The 16825-nt window shown below is 38.2% G+C and overlaps 1 protein-coding gene across 1 annotated transcript in view; it reads right to left on the reverse strand.

Annotated features, from left to right (window-relative positions):
- Positions 1 to 16439, reverse strand: part of THSD7A (thrombospondin type 1 domain containing 7A) — a 455380-nt gene extending 438941 nt beyond the window's left edge. Inside the window, exon 1 of the mRNA XM_060157103.1 lies at positions 16277 to 16439. Coding sequence (XP_060013086.1) covers positions 16277 to 16439 — 163 coding nt within the window. The remainder of the gene's footprint in view (positions 1 to 16276) is intronic.
- Between the last annotated feature and the right edge of the window lie 386 nt (positions 16440 to 16825).

A 16825-nucleotide genomic window follows, 5' to 3' on the forward strand; every position in this document is an offset into this window, starting at 1 on the left:
GTAAAGACCTTCAAAATAGAAAGAATAGTCCACATTTTCCTCCAAGTAAAATTGCTATCTGGTTGTATACTTTATACTTAAGGAGTTAAATGCTTCTACAATGTACTCATGACACATTCAGGAACTAATCATCTACTTTGTCAAAAGAGATTTTTGATACTGGTCCAATATTTAGGAAGAGATAAGCTTAGGTCTGAATTCAAGTTAAAAATCCTATCACACTGGTGATAGGAGGAACCTACCACATAAAGTCCCTGAACACTTTAGGGGTAAAAATCCCTAATTTTTATCTCCTTCATCGCATGTCCTAAGATATATAGTGTCTTCAGAAAAGTCATTTTCAAAGTACAAGAGACAGAATGAGAATGTTCCAAAGCCTATTTACTGTAATGTTTGCGAAGAATTTCATTTGAATAAATTTACACTAGTTCTTTTACTTTCAATAATAAATTATAGCTCGTTTCACAGCTGTATCCCATACAGTAGTCCACACTGAATATATCATAGTTTAGCTGCCTAGAGACAAATATAATGATGCTGCAGGTTTTCACTTCGTCTCTTTCTAGGAAGAAAAGAAAAGGAAAACTACAGCTGGAATGCAAGTCTCCCTGTGCAGCACACTGCAAGTCAGCATTTCTATTGTCAATAATGTCCCTATTCAAGAAATTACTTCAGTTAATATACTTGGAAAATGATTCCCTGAAATTAAAGGTGGAGTGCAATATTGTACCGAAGCACAACACAGATGGTCAGTCCAATTTTTTTCAGTGTAATACTTTATTTTCTATTGTATCAAACTAAGGCCAACAAAAATGAAGTTAAATTTAAAGGCAAATCTTTACTCCTTAAGGAAAAAATACAAACTGTGATACTTTTATAATAGGTCATTATATTGATAGTTTACATAATATAAACCAAATCACTGATGTATCTATATGCTTGGTTTCCTTAAGCTACAAGGAACCACAGAATGCGTGGAAAGCAATGGGAGAGAAGGGATAGGAAGAGCCTAGGAGTAAAGAGAACTTTAAAGAGAGAGTGAAAGAAACTTGAGACTACTTAGGAGAGGGAAAGGAGATTATGTGTAAGTGTGTGCGCACGTGTGCGTGCGTGCGTGTGTGTGTGTGTGTGTGACAGAGAGTTCTGTGGGGTATTTGGGGAGATGTAAAGAAGATTTGGGATGTTTCATTGTATGGTGTTCAGTATAAACTCCTGTGTGATGCTGTCAACAAAATCTACAGTCTAAATCCATATAACACTCTAAAATAAAAAGAGGAATAAAAAAGGGCAACATCAATATACTGAAATTAAATATTGAGTTATGACTTCAAGCAGTAGTTCATACTTTTCAATGTTAAGATTCACTGCATCACGGAACAATATGAGAATATGCTTACATTTGATTACGGGGCAATCAATTGTTTAGAAAAAACATGTCATTATTTTATATCACAATAACTGAAAACTATGAGAGTAAATGCTGAAATCTCAAGGACATTGTCAAACGCTCAATAAAGATACCAAATAGTCAAAATAGTTACTAAAATACAAATCTGTAATCATTTACTGTATCTCCCGATACTTGTTTTAAAGTGTTAAAACTAAATTTCTGTTATTGCCTAGTAATTATACCACATAATGCTAATTTAAATATTTGAAGCTTACTCTTCACAGAACCCAAGAAAATTTTCCCTATCACCTCTTCAATTAAAATATTAGGCATATATTTTAAAGTGTTCTGTATAAAATTTTTATTTTTGTGTATGTCATAGCATAAAAGACAATAAGATATTTGTCCTGGCTACTAGTGTTATACAAAGAGTGTGGCTTGGGTCAAATTGCTTGACCTCAGGTACCTTGGTTTACTCTTTCAATAAAAGAGAAGGGCATTACTTCTTGCCCTACATTAATGAAGAAACCGTGAGAATTCAGTAAAAGAACACGTGAGTATGAGTGCTTAGAGAACTGCAGAGTACCATGAAAATACAAGCAGGTATTGTTATTACATACACTAACTTGTAGAAACCAAATGGGCAACTTCTAAAATGCATTAACATTTAAATTTTTCATTAGCATCACGTAGGTTTTTCTGTGCATTTTAAATACATGTGATTAAGTAATCCACTCATTCTTTAAGTCATCACACCTCTCCCATCCCAACTACTTTTTTTCTTTACTGAAGCTTCACTATATGATCAGATTAAAAACCCAAAAGAAGCTTCTTCTAGGCATCCTATCAAGTGTATTCAAGATCTTCCTCCTAAATGTGCTTTTATTCTTATGAAATAGGTTCCCTACAGCACTTTGCTATATTTCACAACTACTTACCTTCTAATTACACAAGATATTTTTATTGGAATTTTAATGTATTTTCTCAAATGATAATTATCTCATAATTGAAGTTCCCGGAAAACACTGAGTTCAAAAAACTATGGCTCAAACAGTCTGGCAGTTCCTCAGATGATTAAACATAGTTCTCATAAGACCCAGCTATTCAACTCCTAAGTATATATTCAAGAGAAATGGAAATACATGTCCACACCAAAACCTGTACATGAATGTTCATAGCATTATAGCCCAAAAGTGGACACAACCCAAATATCTATCAACTGATGAATGGATTTTAAAAATGTGGTATATCCATACAAATGGAATATTATTCAGCATAAAAAGAAATGAAGCACTGCTACATGCTATAACATGAATGAACCATGAAAATATGCTAAGTAAAAGAACCCAGTCTCAGAAGACCACGTAAGGCATGATTCTATTTATATGAAGTGTCCAGAAGAGGCAAATCTATAGAGATGGAAAGTAGACTAGTACTTGCCTAGGGCTGGGCCTGACAGAAAAGCATGGAGTTTGAGAGCAATGGCTAAGGGGTACAGGGTTTCTTTTTGGAGCAATGAAAATGTTCTAAACTGATTGTAGTGATGGATACACAACTCTGTGAATATACTGAATTGTACACATTAAAAGGGTGAATTGCATGGTATCTGAATTATGTCCAGTAAAGCTGTTAAAAATGGCTGTGACAGCAATTCTACTACTCAGCATATGGCCAGTAAAGGTGATTCATCTTGCCTGTAAAGACACAGTATGAGAATCACTCTTCCCTCTATTTTTCCTATCTTTCATTAAATAATCAAATTGATTTAGCTTGTGGATGATTCTATCAAGAGAGAAAATTACTTCAAGAAGAATGATCTTGAAAGCTCTGAAAACTTTCCTCACGATTTGGGACATCATGATGCCCATGCTGCTGCAGCGCTTGACCAACGACGGTTCAAAGACCACCTTGTCTGCTCTGCAATATTTATTCTCTTCCTGTGGAATTTTCACAGCTGAAGCAGTTCAAAGCCAGTTCTCATATAAAACAAGCCAAGGGAACTGAAGAAGTTATTAAACCTTGCAGTAAGAGAGAGGGTGAGAAATGTATCTTAGTGGCACTCAAAGCTTTCCTTATGAATTATGCGATTCCATAAATCCAAATCCAGTCTGATGACTCTCCCATTAGTGGTGTGTAGTCACCACTGCGAACTGTCAGAAGAAGCTGTTTTATAGAGTGATTGAACCCTATGATCTTCACTGCATTTCTGTGATTATACACATCAGCTCAATCCAGCAGATGCCTTGCTCCAACTAGCTCCTCTCATGCCATAGGGCCTGTTAACTAATGAGAACAAATAAACCACAGCATCTAGTGTGGAGGGAAATACTGATGCTGGCTGGAAGTGGGACTGTTCAGATACCTTGATTTTGGAGTTTCATATATTCTCATGTAAGTCATTCTCTCAAACTCAAAAAAGTATTTTTAAATTATCTTTTCCATCCTATATTTAAGCTTCAGATTTTTAAAGACCTGATATGATGGTCAAGCAAAGGTTGTGAGCTACTACCCCATAATCCAACTCTGGCTCACTAGACACTGTATTTGGCAGACAATGTTGTCCCTTATGAGATTTTTTTTTTTTTAGAAGTTGGGGGTAGGAGTTTGTTTATTTATTTATTTTTGCTGTGTTGGGTCTTCGTTTCTGTGCGAAGGCTTTCTCTAGTTGTGGCAAGCGGGGGCCACTCTTCATCGCAGTGCACGGGCCTCTCACTATCATGACCTCTCTTGTTGCGGAGCACAGGCTCCAGACGCACAGGCTCAGTAATTGTGGCTCACGAGCCTAGTTGCTCCGCGGCATGTGGGATCCTCCCAGACCAGGGCTCAAACCCGTGTCCCCTGCATCAGCAGGCAGATTCTCAACCACTGCGCCACCAGGGAAGCCCTGAGAGGTTTTTTTTAATGGAACCCCATCTCTAAATTATGGCAAATAACACACGCTCAGCAGGGTGAGGAGTGGCACAGCTTCTTTAATTAACCAAGTCCCCATAGAGAAGAGTGAGTTCAACCAGCCTTTACCCTATGGCTGGTCCACTTCACTCATTTATATTCTCTGTCACTGACCCCACCAGAGAAATAGTACATAGATTTCAGGTTTACTCATTTCAACATTGGTCTAATCAGAAGTGTAGAGGAAAAAATATCAAATCACCCTTATATATAAACCTGAAAGGGTCTCCACTCTTGAAATAACTGTCTTTAATCAGCATTACTTAAAGACAGCATTGCTCATAGAAAGTTTGCAAGGAGAACAGTTTACTTAACGATTTACTTATACAATCAACAATCTGCTAAAATTCATAAATTCACATATGGCTTCATATTTGCAAATATATTCTTTTATTCTTAGTAATATTTTATCCATCCAAATAGAGTTAGGCTCCTAGATTCCTTAAGTCAAACAACAGTTAACAAAGGCTAAGCTCCGTAGGATGGCCTGCTCACGCTAGTCCACACACGCCCTTCTCCAGACACACCCAGCTCACTCCCTGCTTGCTCCTCCTGCCTCAGAACTTCTCGCTGCCCCTGGACATGCATGTCATTTAATTTCTTCACAACTGTTCCTCTGTGCCTGGAATTCTGTCTCTCTAGAGGCTTTGTCCCTTTTGTAAATGGTTTATTTTTCAAACTTGTGTATTATGAAATCTTCCCTTCCCTGTCTCCTTCTGCAAGATAATCACCCCCTTCTCATTCTACATCTATCTATATAGGCTTCTGTTTTTGTAATAAGTTCACTAACCAATAATTACTTATTTACCCATGATAGGGGACTTCAGAAGGGATGGGTCCATGTGCTGGTTATGTTTGCCCCCAGCACCTAGCTTGGCATGAAACAGGCATTAAGCACTTGCCAGTTTTACTTAATTGAAACTGATCGATACAAACTGATGAAGAAAAAGGTTACCCAATTTTTTTTTTTTTTTTTTTTACTGTGACTGGAGTCCCTGAAGTTGCGTGATGTAGTGGCTCTGAGTAAACTATATTTCCCATAGAAAAAAATACATTAGATATAACGTATACATTATATACACACACATACAGAATAAAGCAATAGTTAATCCAGATCATTCCACCTGGGTCTGTTATCTGTACTGCCTTAATGATATCACAATCAATGTAAACTATTTACAAGTTAATATTTTATATAAATGATGTTCTCGGACATGCTGGCAGGCAGTGATATTAGAAGAGAAGTACTTCTTGGAAATTTGTGCAGGGACTGCAGTTTGAAGACTGTTCAGGCACCAGAGGATCAAACACAGAAAGATGGTTAGACATAAAAAGGATCTTAAAATAAAAGCTATAAGTTAGTGGGAGGTAATGCAAGGACTTGTATAATAAGATCTTTTATATGACTAGGCTCTTGATGAATGCTGTGTTGGCATAAAATTTTCTAAAATAAAATTTTAACATAAATTTTGTATAATTAATATTTTAGTGAAAAGTATTAGTAATTGCACACATTTTTAAAACTCACCTCTATAAATACCAGGTATAAAACACATGTGAGGAGGTATAAAAATTTCCACAATACCAGATAAATTGTGAAGTTCTGCGTAGTCATTTAACCATAAATAACTGCGCTATTTGCATGTGTATGTATGTTGTATGCATTTATGTATCTAGGTGTGTATGCATGTATATGTATGCTTGCAATGGTGTCTTATATTGTTATTGTAATTCTACCATAATTTTATAAATGCTAGAAAATTTTAGAGAATATACAGATAAATGAGTTGTAATGGGCATTAAAATGTTGAATAATCATCTCTCCTCCAAGTTAAGAAACATTTTAATTTCCTTCAGAAGACTCTGAACCACATATATTGAGGTGTGTAAGTAGGATATTTATATATATGAGATGTGCATGTACATATACGGAGCATATACATGACATGTGCACGTTCATTTACATACAGAGGGAGGGAGGGAGAGAGAGAAATAGAAAACATACTATAGGAGAGGAAAGAGGACTTTGAGAGAGGAAGACTCAGTATTCACTGTACATTCCCTACACCCTTTCACTCAGCATCACAGACCAGGAAAATCTTGCCAAGAACATTCTTAGGTGTTTCCACACAAAGGAATTTTGGAACACATCGTCCCACTTAAAGAGTCACACCTCCAGCATTCCTTGCATGGCAAAGATATGCACCATCACAAGTAAGAATGAAACACTAAGGCAGAATGTCTCTGTTTTAAAACTACTTTGAACAACTCTGCAAACAGCAAAGCTAAGGGCTTTGCAACTATGCTGGTGGATCTGACAGCAGGTAGAAAGCAGAGCAACGTCAGTTGCAGAGAAGCTTGAGATGCAAATGCAGATCCAAGAAGAAAGAAGAATCAAAACGAAGGAAAGGATCCAGACAGATCCAGGAAACAAACTCCATCCCAGAAAGAAGGCATTCACAGCTCACACCAGGATCACACCAAGTAAGAGAGGACATTTACGAGCACTGATGTGTGCCAGGCATCATCTAAGTACTTTACAGGTTTCTCTCAAGTTATCTTTAAAATAACCTGAAGAGGTAGATACTAACATCTTACCTATGGTATGTCTAAGGAACATGAGACACAGAGAGATTAGAGATCACATTCTTAAAAAATTATAAAATTAGGTCAAGATTCATGTTTGGCTCAAAAGTCTCTTCTTGAACATTGCCTTTTATTTATTACATACACACGCAAATGCATACAAATATATATTTATTTAACTCCTGAGCAATCAGTGCCTCTTTCATTTCAAGCTATAAGTTCAATTCTCTGCACGCACTCTCACTGTGAAGGGGAAGTACCGGAATACAGTGGGTCCCACTGACATTTACAGTTGCACTCTCTGATTTTGGTAGAGAAGACCAAAATTATATTTAAATATGGAACCCAAAGAGGCACTATCTGTACTCTGATGCCATTCTCTAGCAGGCACATTATAGAACATACTTGCAAACATATCCGTCTACAATACTCAGAATATTCTATTACTGCTATAATAATCCAAGGGATAACTTTTTATCCAGACTGTGTGGCACAATTAGAAAGCCTTGCATTGGCCATATACCATAAGTTAAATTATTGCACCCACATAATCCATGCCTGTGCCTGATACATTTGCTAGGGAAAACTAATCTTCTATCAAGCTCTCTCAATAGAGCAACATCGTGTGCTATATTTCTACCCCCATGCACACAAACTATCCACGTCTAAGTCATTGTCTTACTACCCCCATTTTGGGGGTACTCAGCACTTTGTGTTCATAGCAAGTTCTGTGGGAGCAATCTGAATAGCAGGCTGCCTTGACAACCTGGTTCCCAGGTCAATTTACCAGAGGTTCAGGATAGTGGACCTCCACTGTTTCCCAGAAGTTCAGAAGGATATTGCACCTTGACTTTCTGCCAGCCCATGGCTTCCTCCATGCAAGAACAAGGAAAAGTGAATATGTAGCTATGTACGTGATTTATTAACCAGACCAGAGGCAGCTAGAGATACAGCACATTCATAGTGTACTTGAAAATCTCACAAGCTTGCAGGTCCAATTTAACCTTCAATATATCAGTTCATTTTCTTCCCTTTCAAGGTACTGTTCATCACTTCCAAACTCTCTCCCAAGGGTTTTCCCTCAAGGTAAAACAAACTAGACCGAGTTTACACCCATCTCCATTTATTCTTTACTTAATTCCCATGTGTGTTTTCTCTTTATATAAACAAATGTACTTAGTGTGGGTCACATCATCAGAACAACAAGAGGTGGAGTATGTGCAGCACAGGCTGAATTGAGACTTTGAACTCTGTCACAAAAGAGTTCTACTGGCTCTTACTACTCTTATTTATATGATGAAAAGGATGCAGATCCCCTACCAGAGAAGGCATACAGATGACAAATACGCAGATGAAAAGGTGATGCTCAATATCGTATGTCACTAGGGAATAGCAAATTAAAACAACAAAATAAAACTGCATGCCTATTAAAACAGCTAAAATTCAAAACACGACAACACTAGCAAGGATGCAGAGCTATAGGAATTTTCACTCATTGCTGGCAGGAACACAAAATGGTACAGTTTGCAAGACGGTTTGGCAGTTCCTTACAAACTAAACATATTCTTACCATATGATCCAGAGATCACACTCCTTGGCATTTATCCAAAAGAGCTGAAAACATAGGTCCACACGAAAACCTGCACATGAATGTTTACAGCAGCTTTATTCACAATTGCCAAAACTTGGAAGCAACCAGACGTCCTTCAATAGGTAAGTGGATAAACTGTGCTACATTCATACAATGGAATATTATTCAGTGATAAAAATAAATGAGCTATCAAGCCATGAAAATACATGGAGGAACTTAAATGCACATTACTGAGTGAGAACGAAGCCAATGTGAAAAGACTACATATTGTATGATTCCAACTGTATGACATTCTCAAAAAAGCACAAGTATGGAGACAATAAAAAGATTAGTGGTTACCAGAGATTTGGGGGGAGAAAGGGAGAGATGGGGATGAACAGATGAAGCACAGAGGATTTTTAGGGCAGTGAAACTACTTTGTATGACACTGTAATGGTCGACACATGTATTGGTGGATATATGTCACTATGTATTTGTCCAAAACCACCCAATGTACATTAGAGTGAACCCTAATATAAACTGAACCTTAATATAAACTACGGACTTTAATTAATAATAATGTATCAATACTGGCTCATCAGTTGTAATAAATGTACCACACTAATATAAGACGTTAATAATAGGGAGAACTGGGGAGAGAATGAGGCGGTACATGGGAACTCTGTACTTTTTGCTTAATTTTTTATAAACCTAAAATTGCTCAAAAATAAAGCCTATTAAAAATAATTTTTAAAGGAATGCAGATGATATGCCCATTTTTTTCTCTCCTTGTTTTGTTGCCCCCTCTTATAATGTCTTCCTTTCTTGTCTTACTTTCTTTTCAAGTTTTAGCAGTCATGCATAGCTTCTCCTGAATTTACTGATGTCACTCTATGTGGACCATCTCTCTCTGATGGCTCCTGGAACACAAGCCCCACTGAACTTTATTACATGTGCCATTTGAAAATTACTGTCCTTATAAAGGAGTGTATTTGTGATTTTTCCCCATCTGCCCCTATTTCATTTCTTTTCTCATAGTGTAACTTTGATACAATAATACAGAATCAGTAAAAATGATATCCCAAATATTATGATTTCACATGGTAAATTATGCAAAACACCAATTAGCTCACTAGTTCTTCTGGAAGATGAGAGGACATCCTTTTGGTTAGGTCCAATGACATACTGGAAGCAATAATTACTTTTGGCATCTACTGTTTTAATTACTACCAGGTTCCCCCCACTCTTTCCTTATTGGGTTGTTTTTAATTGTGTCTCTTCCTCCAAATAGAAGTACTTTTCTTGCTGCTTCGGTACCTGGGGATTAAATGCAAATGCCTGTATTTTTTTCACCATTTTAATGCATTCTAAAGTGTCAAGTGTAAAGTTCTGATGAAGGAAATCAGAAAAAATCTCTACCTTATGACCCACTGGAACCTCTAACTCACACTCTATGATGTTCTTGTGATAGGAAAGATATGTTTTCCTGGATGCCACTTCCCCAGGGCTTCTGTCATTAAGGGCCACTCTAATGTGCCTTCATATTAGGAAGCCTAGAAGCTTCCACTCTCCGCTTCCCAGAGAGATCCACTGTCCAGTGTCACCATTCGAACTTAAATCAGAGGCTAAGAGGCTTCATTTCCTCCTAAAAGGATCCAAAGCATATCACACTTCTCCAATAACCTAATCAGAACGTCAGCATCTCATCCCACCACCAGTTCTTTATATAACAATAATAGGTAGGAAGAGACCTGGGTATGTGTTGCTCTACAGCACTCTTAATGCCAGTCCTGACTGGGGCCTTCATTATTTTGCAAACCAGGCAGCTACCTATAATTTGCATAAGGAGTGATCCCTGTTACCAGAGTCCACTGAGCTATTAAAGCTTCATAAAACCACCTGAGAACTTGACTTTTTGGACCAAATAACCAATAAGCTCTTAATGAATTCTGAGTACTAACTGTGCTATGTATGCTAAGAAAGAAGGGTAGGAAAACAAGACATAAACTGTAGTTTGTTTGTTTATTTATTTAAATAATCACCTAAGATGCTAAACAAATCATAAACCACAAACAATTCTACTGTGAAAATATTTAATTTGGAAGGCACTGGTGACAATGTTAACTGCAAGAATGTGAAATTTCAGGTTCCCGAGAAATCCCGAGACACTAAACAAAATGAAGTACAAAAATATCTATTTATATAATTCACCCTGAATTTGTGCTCAAAATATTTTGATGGTCTGTGATCCATGCTGTCTACATATAAGTGCCAAACTAATAAGAAAAGACAAGCCTACAGTAAAATAACATCTCTTTCTAGACTTGTTTTATTTGTTTGTCCTGGTGTCCCTTAGTTGGAGAAAACAGATAAATGTGTTGGATCATTAAAATTCCTTCAAGATATGTCATTTTTAGGAGAGGAAAAGGTAAAGAATGGGAAGAGAACTAATTTTTTTTAATGTTTACTATATTTAGGGTACTGTGCTAGACGCTTTCTGTTTACTACCTGTTAAAACTTCACAAATACCCTCTCACTTCAGAACTTCTGTCACCATTCTAAGGTGAGAAAACAAAGTCAGAGAGTTTAAGTAACTTGACCAGTCAGGTAGAGGCAAAATTTAAATAGTGATCCCCAAGTCCATGTTCCTTCCATTCCACAATGCTGCCTCCCTTATAACTTGTGGGAATATCTAGCCCTGTAACTAGATCAATTTGTAATTTCTACTGCATTTACAAGAAAAGATGCTTAAGAGAAAGCTGAAGTTACTAGCCTTGTTCCAGGTCATAAAATTAAGTAACCATTCTATTATATAAGAGAATAATAGCAATAATATAACCTACCATTTATTGAACTCCTAATACGTTCAAGCACTCTACTAATATATACATATGTTACCATATTTAATCCTCAGAAAACCCCTATAGAATACATAATATATATCCATACTGGAGATGAAAGAAAAAGATTCAGGGAGATGAAATAATTTCATAGGTCCCATGGATAAAATATTTCAATCCATGTTCCAGATTAATTGACATTGACGCCCACGTTCTGTCCATCCCTATCTCTGCTCCATCTCTATTCTTCATTTAATGAGCAACCTGTGTCACATTCCAAATTACGACAAATTGTAAGCACAACTGAAATGCAAAACACTTTTTTAAGGATAATGCCACCCTTATGTTACTACTACCTGGTACAACACCCCTCTCTCCTTTGTTATTTAATGAATGGCAGGATTAGGATGGACATGTTTCCATGTACATTGCAGAATATTTTATATTAGTATAAGTACATGAAAGAAAAAGAAAACACTTGTTTTTATTTTAAACTGAGGAAACAAAGTATTATTTTATGTGCAAGTAACTATGTAAAGGACACAGTGACTGTCAACAGCACTGTCTTGCAATGCATGAACCCTGGTCAAAAGTGTTTAATGTGAGAAGTAGTTTCCTTAAGACAAAACTCAACTGTAAATACCCTCATCACCTGATGCTGAAAAAATGGCTACTGTGTATCTTTCTTGGATTTTAGTGTAATTTCATTATTATAAAAATAAATTCAACTACTTCAGTAAGACCTTTTGAAAATATATCTCTATGGCATAAGTTGATAAAAGTTGGTTGTATTCACTATCTTCTGTCTGACTCATGCTGCAATCACATTTTGTTCAATGCACTTCATTTGGAATTGCCAGGTGAATATAATTAGCCATAATTATTATTGAAACAATTCCATATTCAAGAATATTAAAAAGAGGAAAACTGTCTAACACTCACCAGTAACAGTAATTATTCATCTTCCAATAATATAAGTGCTTTATCTCTGCAGGTATGAAATATATTTTTCAAGTATTCAAACAAAGTTACCTTTCAAATGACTATGGCACAAAACTGTTGAAACATTAACTTTTATATTTTAATATCTTATATTTTGGTTTTTTCTCTGTTGAAAAACAACAGTGTAGTAGAAGGACTTAAATACCACTTGCTTATTCACTTTATCAATACTATAACTTCTCCACTATCTGGTTTATTATTCAACTAAGTTTCTAGCTCTATCACTCTACTGAAAATGTCTTTTCCCAAAACAGTGTTAATTATCTTACCAGTTCCTCCTCTTACTTGATCTTTTCTGAACTATTTCATAACCCCTTTCCAGACTCTTGGAAATGTTTTATACTTTTTGCCCCCATCCCCTTCATAAGATATCTTCTTCATTTAGCACTACTGGCATTTTCTCTGGACCTGTTCTGACCATACTTTCTCAGGCTCTTTCACTACTTTCTCTCCCATACTGACTGTTAAATCTCAATATTCTCTGTGAAGTATCCTGGCCCCTCTTTTCAATATTTTTGTTGTTTTAATGATCCCTCCCACTACCATGCCTTGACATATTATATATGTATTGAGTTCCAAGCCTATACCTTCAGCCTAACACTTTCACCTAAACTGCTCACCCATTCACTAATTCCTCTATTAGCTGACTGAATTACTGCTACCTCAAGTTCAGTATATCTGATACTGAGAATTAAACTGGTATTCTTTCTTCCCCAACCACAAGAACACTGTTCTTCCTTCTTTCATATCCTCTGTCTCCATCAAGTAACTGTGTGCAGACATGATGCAGATAGCATTACTTCCACCTCTCCTTGGCAGACACTGTGTCCCCTGCACTCCAAACCTGAGCTAACACTTCTGCCATGTGCCCCCAGCCCTCCTCTACTCATCCTTCACTATAGGTGGTTTGTTCCCCTTTGTCTCTCAGTCCCTCTCCTCACTGACCTCCCGGCCTCTTAATTCACCTTTCTCCCTTCTGGGTGAAGAATATATCAATCCTCTGCTCTAAGGTTATAATGGCTTCCACCTGCTTATAGGTTACACTCTAACATCTTTACCATAGTGTGAAGGTTTTCTTACAATCTGGCCCAACTCATCTCATTAGCACTACATCCATTCATTCCCACCACATATTCTGGACTTGAGCTGCAGTACTTCTAAGACCTAGGAATATTGTCATGCCTTGTCTTTTTATTTTTTCTCTCTATCAGCTACACAACTTCTCTGCTCTCACGGTGTTTTGTTCATGAGTATGGTATACCATGTTGTAATTGTTGTGTATTGTTCAACTGTAACTTTCTTGGGGGCAGGGACAAAAAAACCCTAGCCAGCCTCTACCACAATGACTTCAAATAATTCACACATTGAGTCCTCAACAACTCTTTGTTGTGACTGACTTAATAAAACATTCATACAATATACCTTACGCATTAAACGTTCCTATATATTATGTACATATATATGTATATATACGTTAATATACTATGTATGTGTATAGATGCATACATGTACGTTTATGGTGTATGTGTGTGCATATGTGCACATACTTTAGGGCTGCAAAGGCCTTTAAATACCATCTTTTCTAATCAATGAATATCACAAAATAGGAAACCAAGAACTAAAGTAGTTAAATGACCTAGCTAACATTCTAAAGCTCATTAGTGACAAACACAGTTACAGTTCCTCCCTTAGCTCCTCATCCAGTGTACCTTTCACTACATCACTTTAACTCAATGATCTCACCAATAATGTGATTCCAAATAATCTGCTCTACCAAGACCAAGCTTATCCCACTAGAATCTTGGACTGTTTCACCTCATTTTCTCTCTCAAATCACTGCCTGACTCTTTATTTTCATCAAATAAGGAACACTTATGATTCTGTCATCCCTATATCTTCATTTCCAGTGTATTCCTCTCCTTAAATATTCCCTATTTCCTCCAATAACTATTCTCAGTTCCATTATAGATATGGTGAAGTCTCCTTTCCCTCTGGAAAAAAATAAAGAGGTCATTACTTTGCTCTCCTAATTCACCATTTTTTTCATCAAACCAAGGTTCACCATCAAAGAGATTACATTATTCTCATCATACTACCTTATATTTGTACATGCACGTAACTTTGAAGTTTACAGATTACTTTCTCATCACTCACTCATTTGATCTTCATAATACTACGAATAGTCAGGAGAACGTCCCATTTACAGGCAGCTGAATAAACTGGGGGTCAAAAGTTAAGCGACATGCCAACATTCCTAGAGCTAGCAAGAGGTGGAACTGGCACTGGAACCGAGGTCTCCATATCCTTGCTCCTGAGAGCTTTCCACTATCTTAAACTGTTTATTGGCTTAAGTTGCCACCATGACATTTATATTGGCGTGTATTGGCACCTCAGATGCTGCACAGTGAATGTTGCCTAGCCTCTTCTTTGATCTGAATTACTGCTTGGCTCTTGTTACTTTAACAGTACAAATTTCAACGGGGCAAGTACTGTTTTGTCCAACACTTACTTACTTGAGAAGCTCTTACCGAGCATCCAAATAACACCATTTAATGGTAAATTATAGTTTGACTAGTGTTTGTTATGACTGAGCTTCTGAAAATTAAAACCATGGCTTCCGCTAAATTAGAGATCTTCTTTATTTTAAATTGAAAAAATCGAATTGATTTCATCTGCATCCCCTAATCAACTGATCTTTAAACTGCGAGTGGTAACAAGAATGGCTAACACTAACCTCCAAATGGCTTTTCTAAACGTGTGTTTATGTGTGTTATTTCATGCAAGATTCTGAGGCAAATTCTGTACTCTGGCTTTAAATAAGTTTCTATTCAATCTCCTCACTAAGTTGTTAGATAGATGCAACTTCTTTAAAAATTCAGGGTATCAGTGTAATTGTAGAGTAGACTGATCTGTCTCTGCATGGGGGACTACAGACAGCTGAAGCCAGGAAACAGACACACTCACTGTAACTTGTTTGTGATCCCATGACCAATATATACTTTCCCTCCTGTCTACTGCATCCTTCTCGTAATGTCTAGTCATTGCCAAGAAACTCTTAATTCATTCCTAGCACTAAGCAGTAAGAATAATGTTTCCCACTTTCTTCTTATAAACCCGAAGTTTCAGGTCTGCTGAAGAATTCTCAGTGTCCTTTAGAGGAGAAAGGAGCCTCAGGAGAGGGAGTGGTAATTCCTCATTTGGTATTGTTTTCCTGCCTGTCACTGCCTCACACCAGGACCTCTAGTCAGCACTTTGCTGGGAGATTCTGAGGGACAATTAGTTGCTTTTGTTGGCTGGTTGAAAACAAAGCAAAAACTTTTTCAAGGCAGGAGAAGTTAAAACCTAAACATCCTAACAATTGCACACTTTAAAAATCCCTCAATTCGCTCATTAAGAATCGAGATTCACAAGGTCTCAGTCAGCTCACTGCAGCCCCATTTGCCTTCAACTGTCAGAACTGCCCTCACTTGGCTTGTTTCCACGTGTCCCACATAAGCTGTACCTTAAATGTAACTCTATATCCATATATATCATGGCACAGAGTGAACTGTTTGCCTAAACACAGAATAAAGACCGGAGTTAAAATGTTTGCTTGCTCTTTGCTAGAAATATATTTAAGAAAGTCCTAGTAGAATGAGAACGCAGAGATAAAAAATATTGCACGTAATTACGAAAGCGCAACGTTGGTTGCCCTCATTAACTACGGGGCTGTGAAAGAAATAGTCCAGTGACTCACTAATGCTTTTTAGGTGTTAGGTTTTTCTTTCTAACAGCATCGGCCATGACCTAATTTGCTTCCTAAGAATTGTACTTTTTTACCTTAGGGTCCCAGTACCCCCCAGTCATCAGAAGCACAGGGGTCCCTCCTGAAGCCCAGCAGTTTCGTAATGTGGACCCAGATGGGAAGATGGGAAGCAGGGGCAACTCCGTCCCACTTACCGGTCTTCCACAGATAGAGGGTGGGTGCCTCCGCCGCGCCCGGCGCCGCAGCCCCACAGGCGCCCAGGCACAGCAGCAGCGGCAGCAGCAGCGGCACGACGGCCGGGCGCGGGCCCGCAGCGTCGGGGCTCCGGGACGTCGTGCGCCTCGCTTGCAGCCCCATGCCGCCCGCAGCCGCTCCAGGGTCCAGGTCCGGGACGCGGTTGGCAGGGAATGTTCCTTTGCCCTCGGAATGTCTTCCCAAGTACAGAACGCAAAGCTCTCCCCGCTATTGTTCTTGTCAGATGAAAAGGAGGGAAAGCGCGTTTAACACCAGGGAACAATAGCTTCTGCGGTGGCCGTGGCTGCCGCCGCCACCGCCACTGGCGGGGATGCTGCTGCCGCTGCCATTCCGCGCAGAGTGGCAGGTCCTACAGGCGAGGGAGGCAGCCGTCCGCAGGGGGCCCCAGCTGACGGAGCAGGTCCCGAGTCCGGGAGGCAGCGCAGCCCCCGCCGCTGCCAGCTGGAGAGAGAGGAGGGGGGCGTGAGCCGACAGGAGCACCGAGGGAG

Source organism: Lagenorhynchus albirostris, chromosome 8, assembly GCF_949774975.1.
Source record: "Lagenorhynchus albirostris chromosome 8, mLagAlb1.1, whole genome shotgun sequence".
NCBI lineage: Eukaryota > Metazoa > Chordata > Mammalia > Artiodactyla > Delphinidae > Lagenorhynchus > Lagenorhynchus albirostris.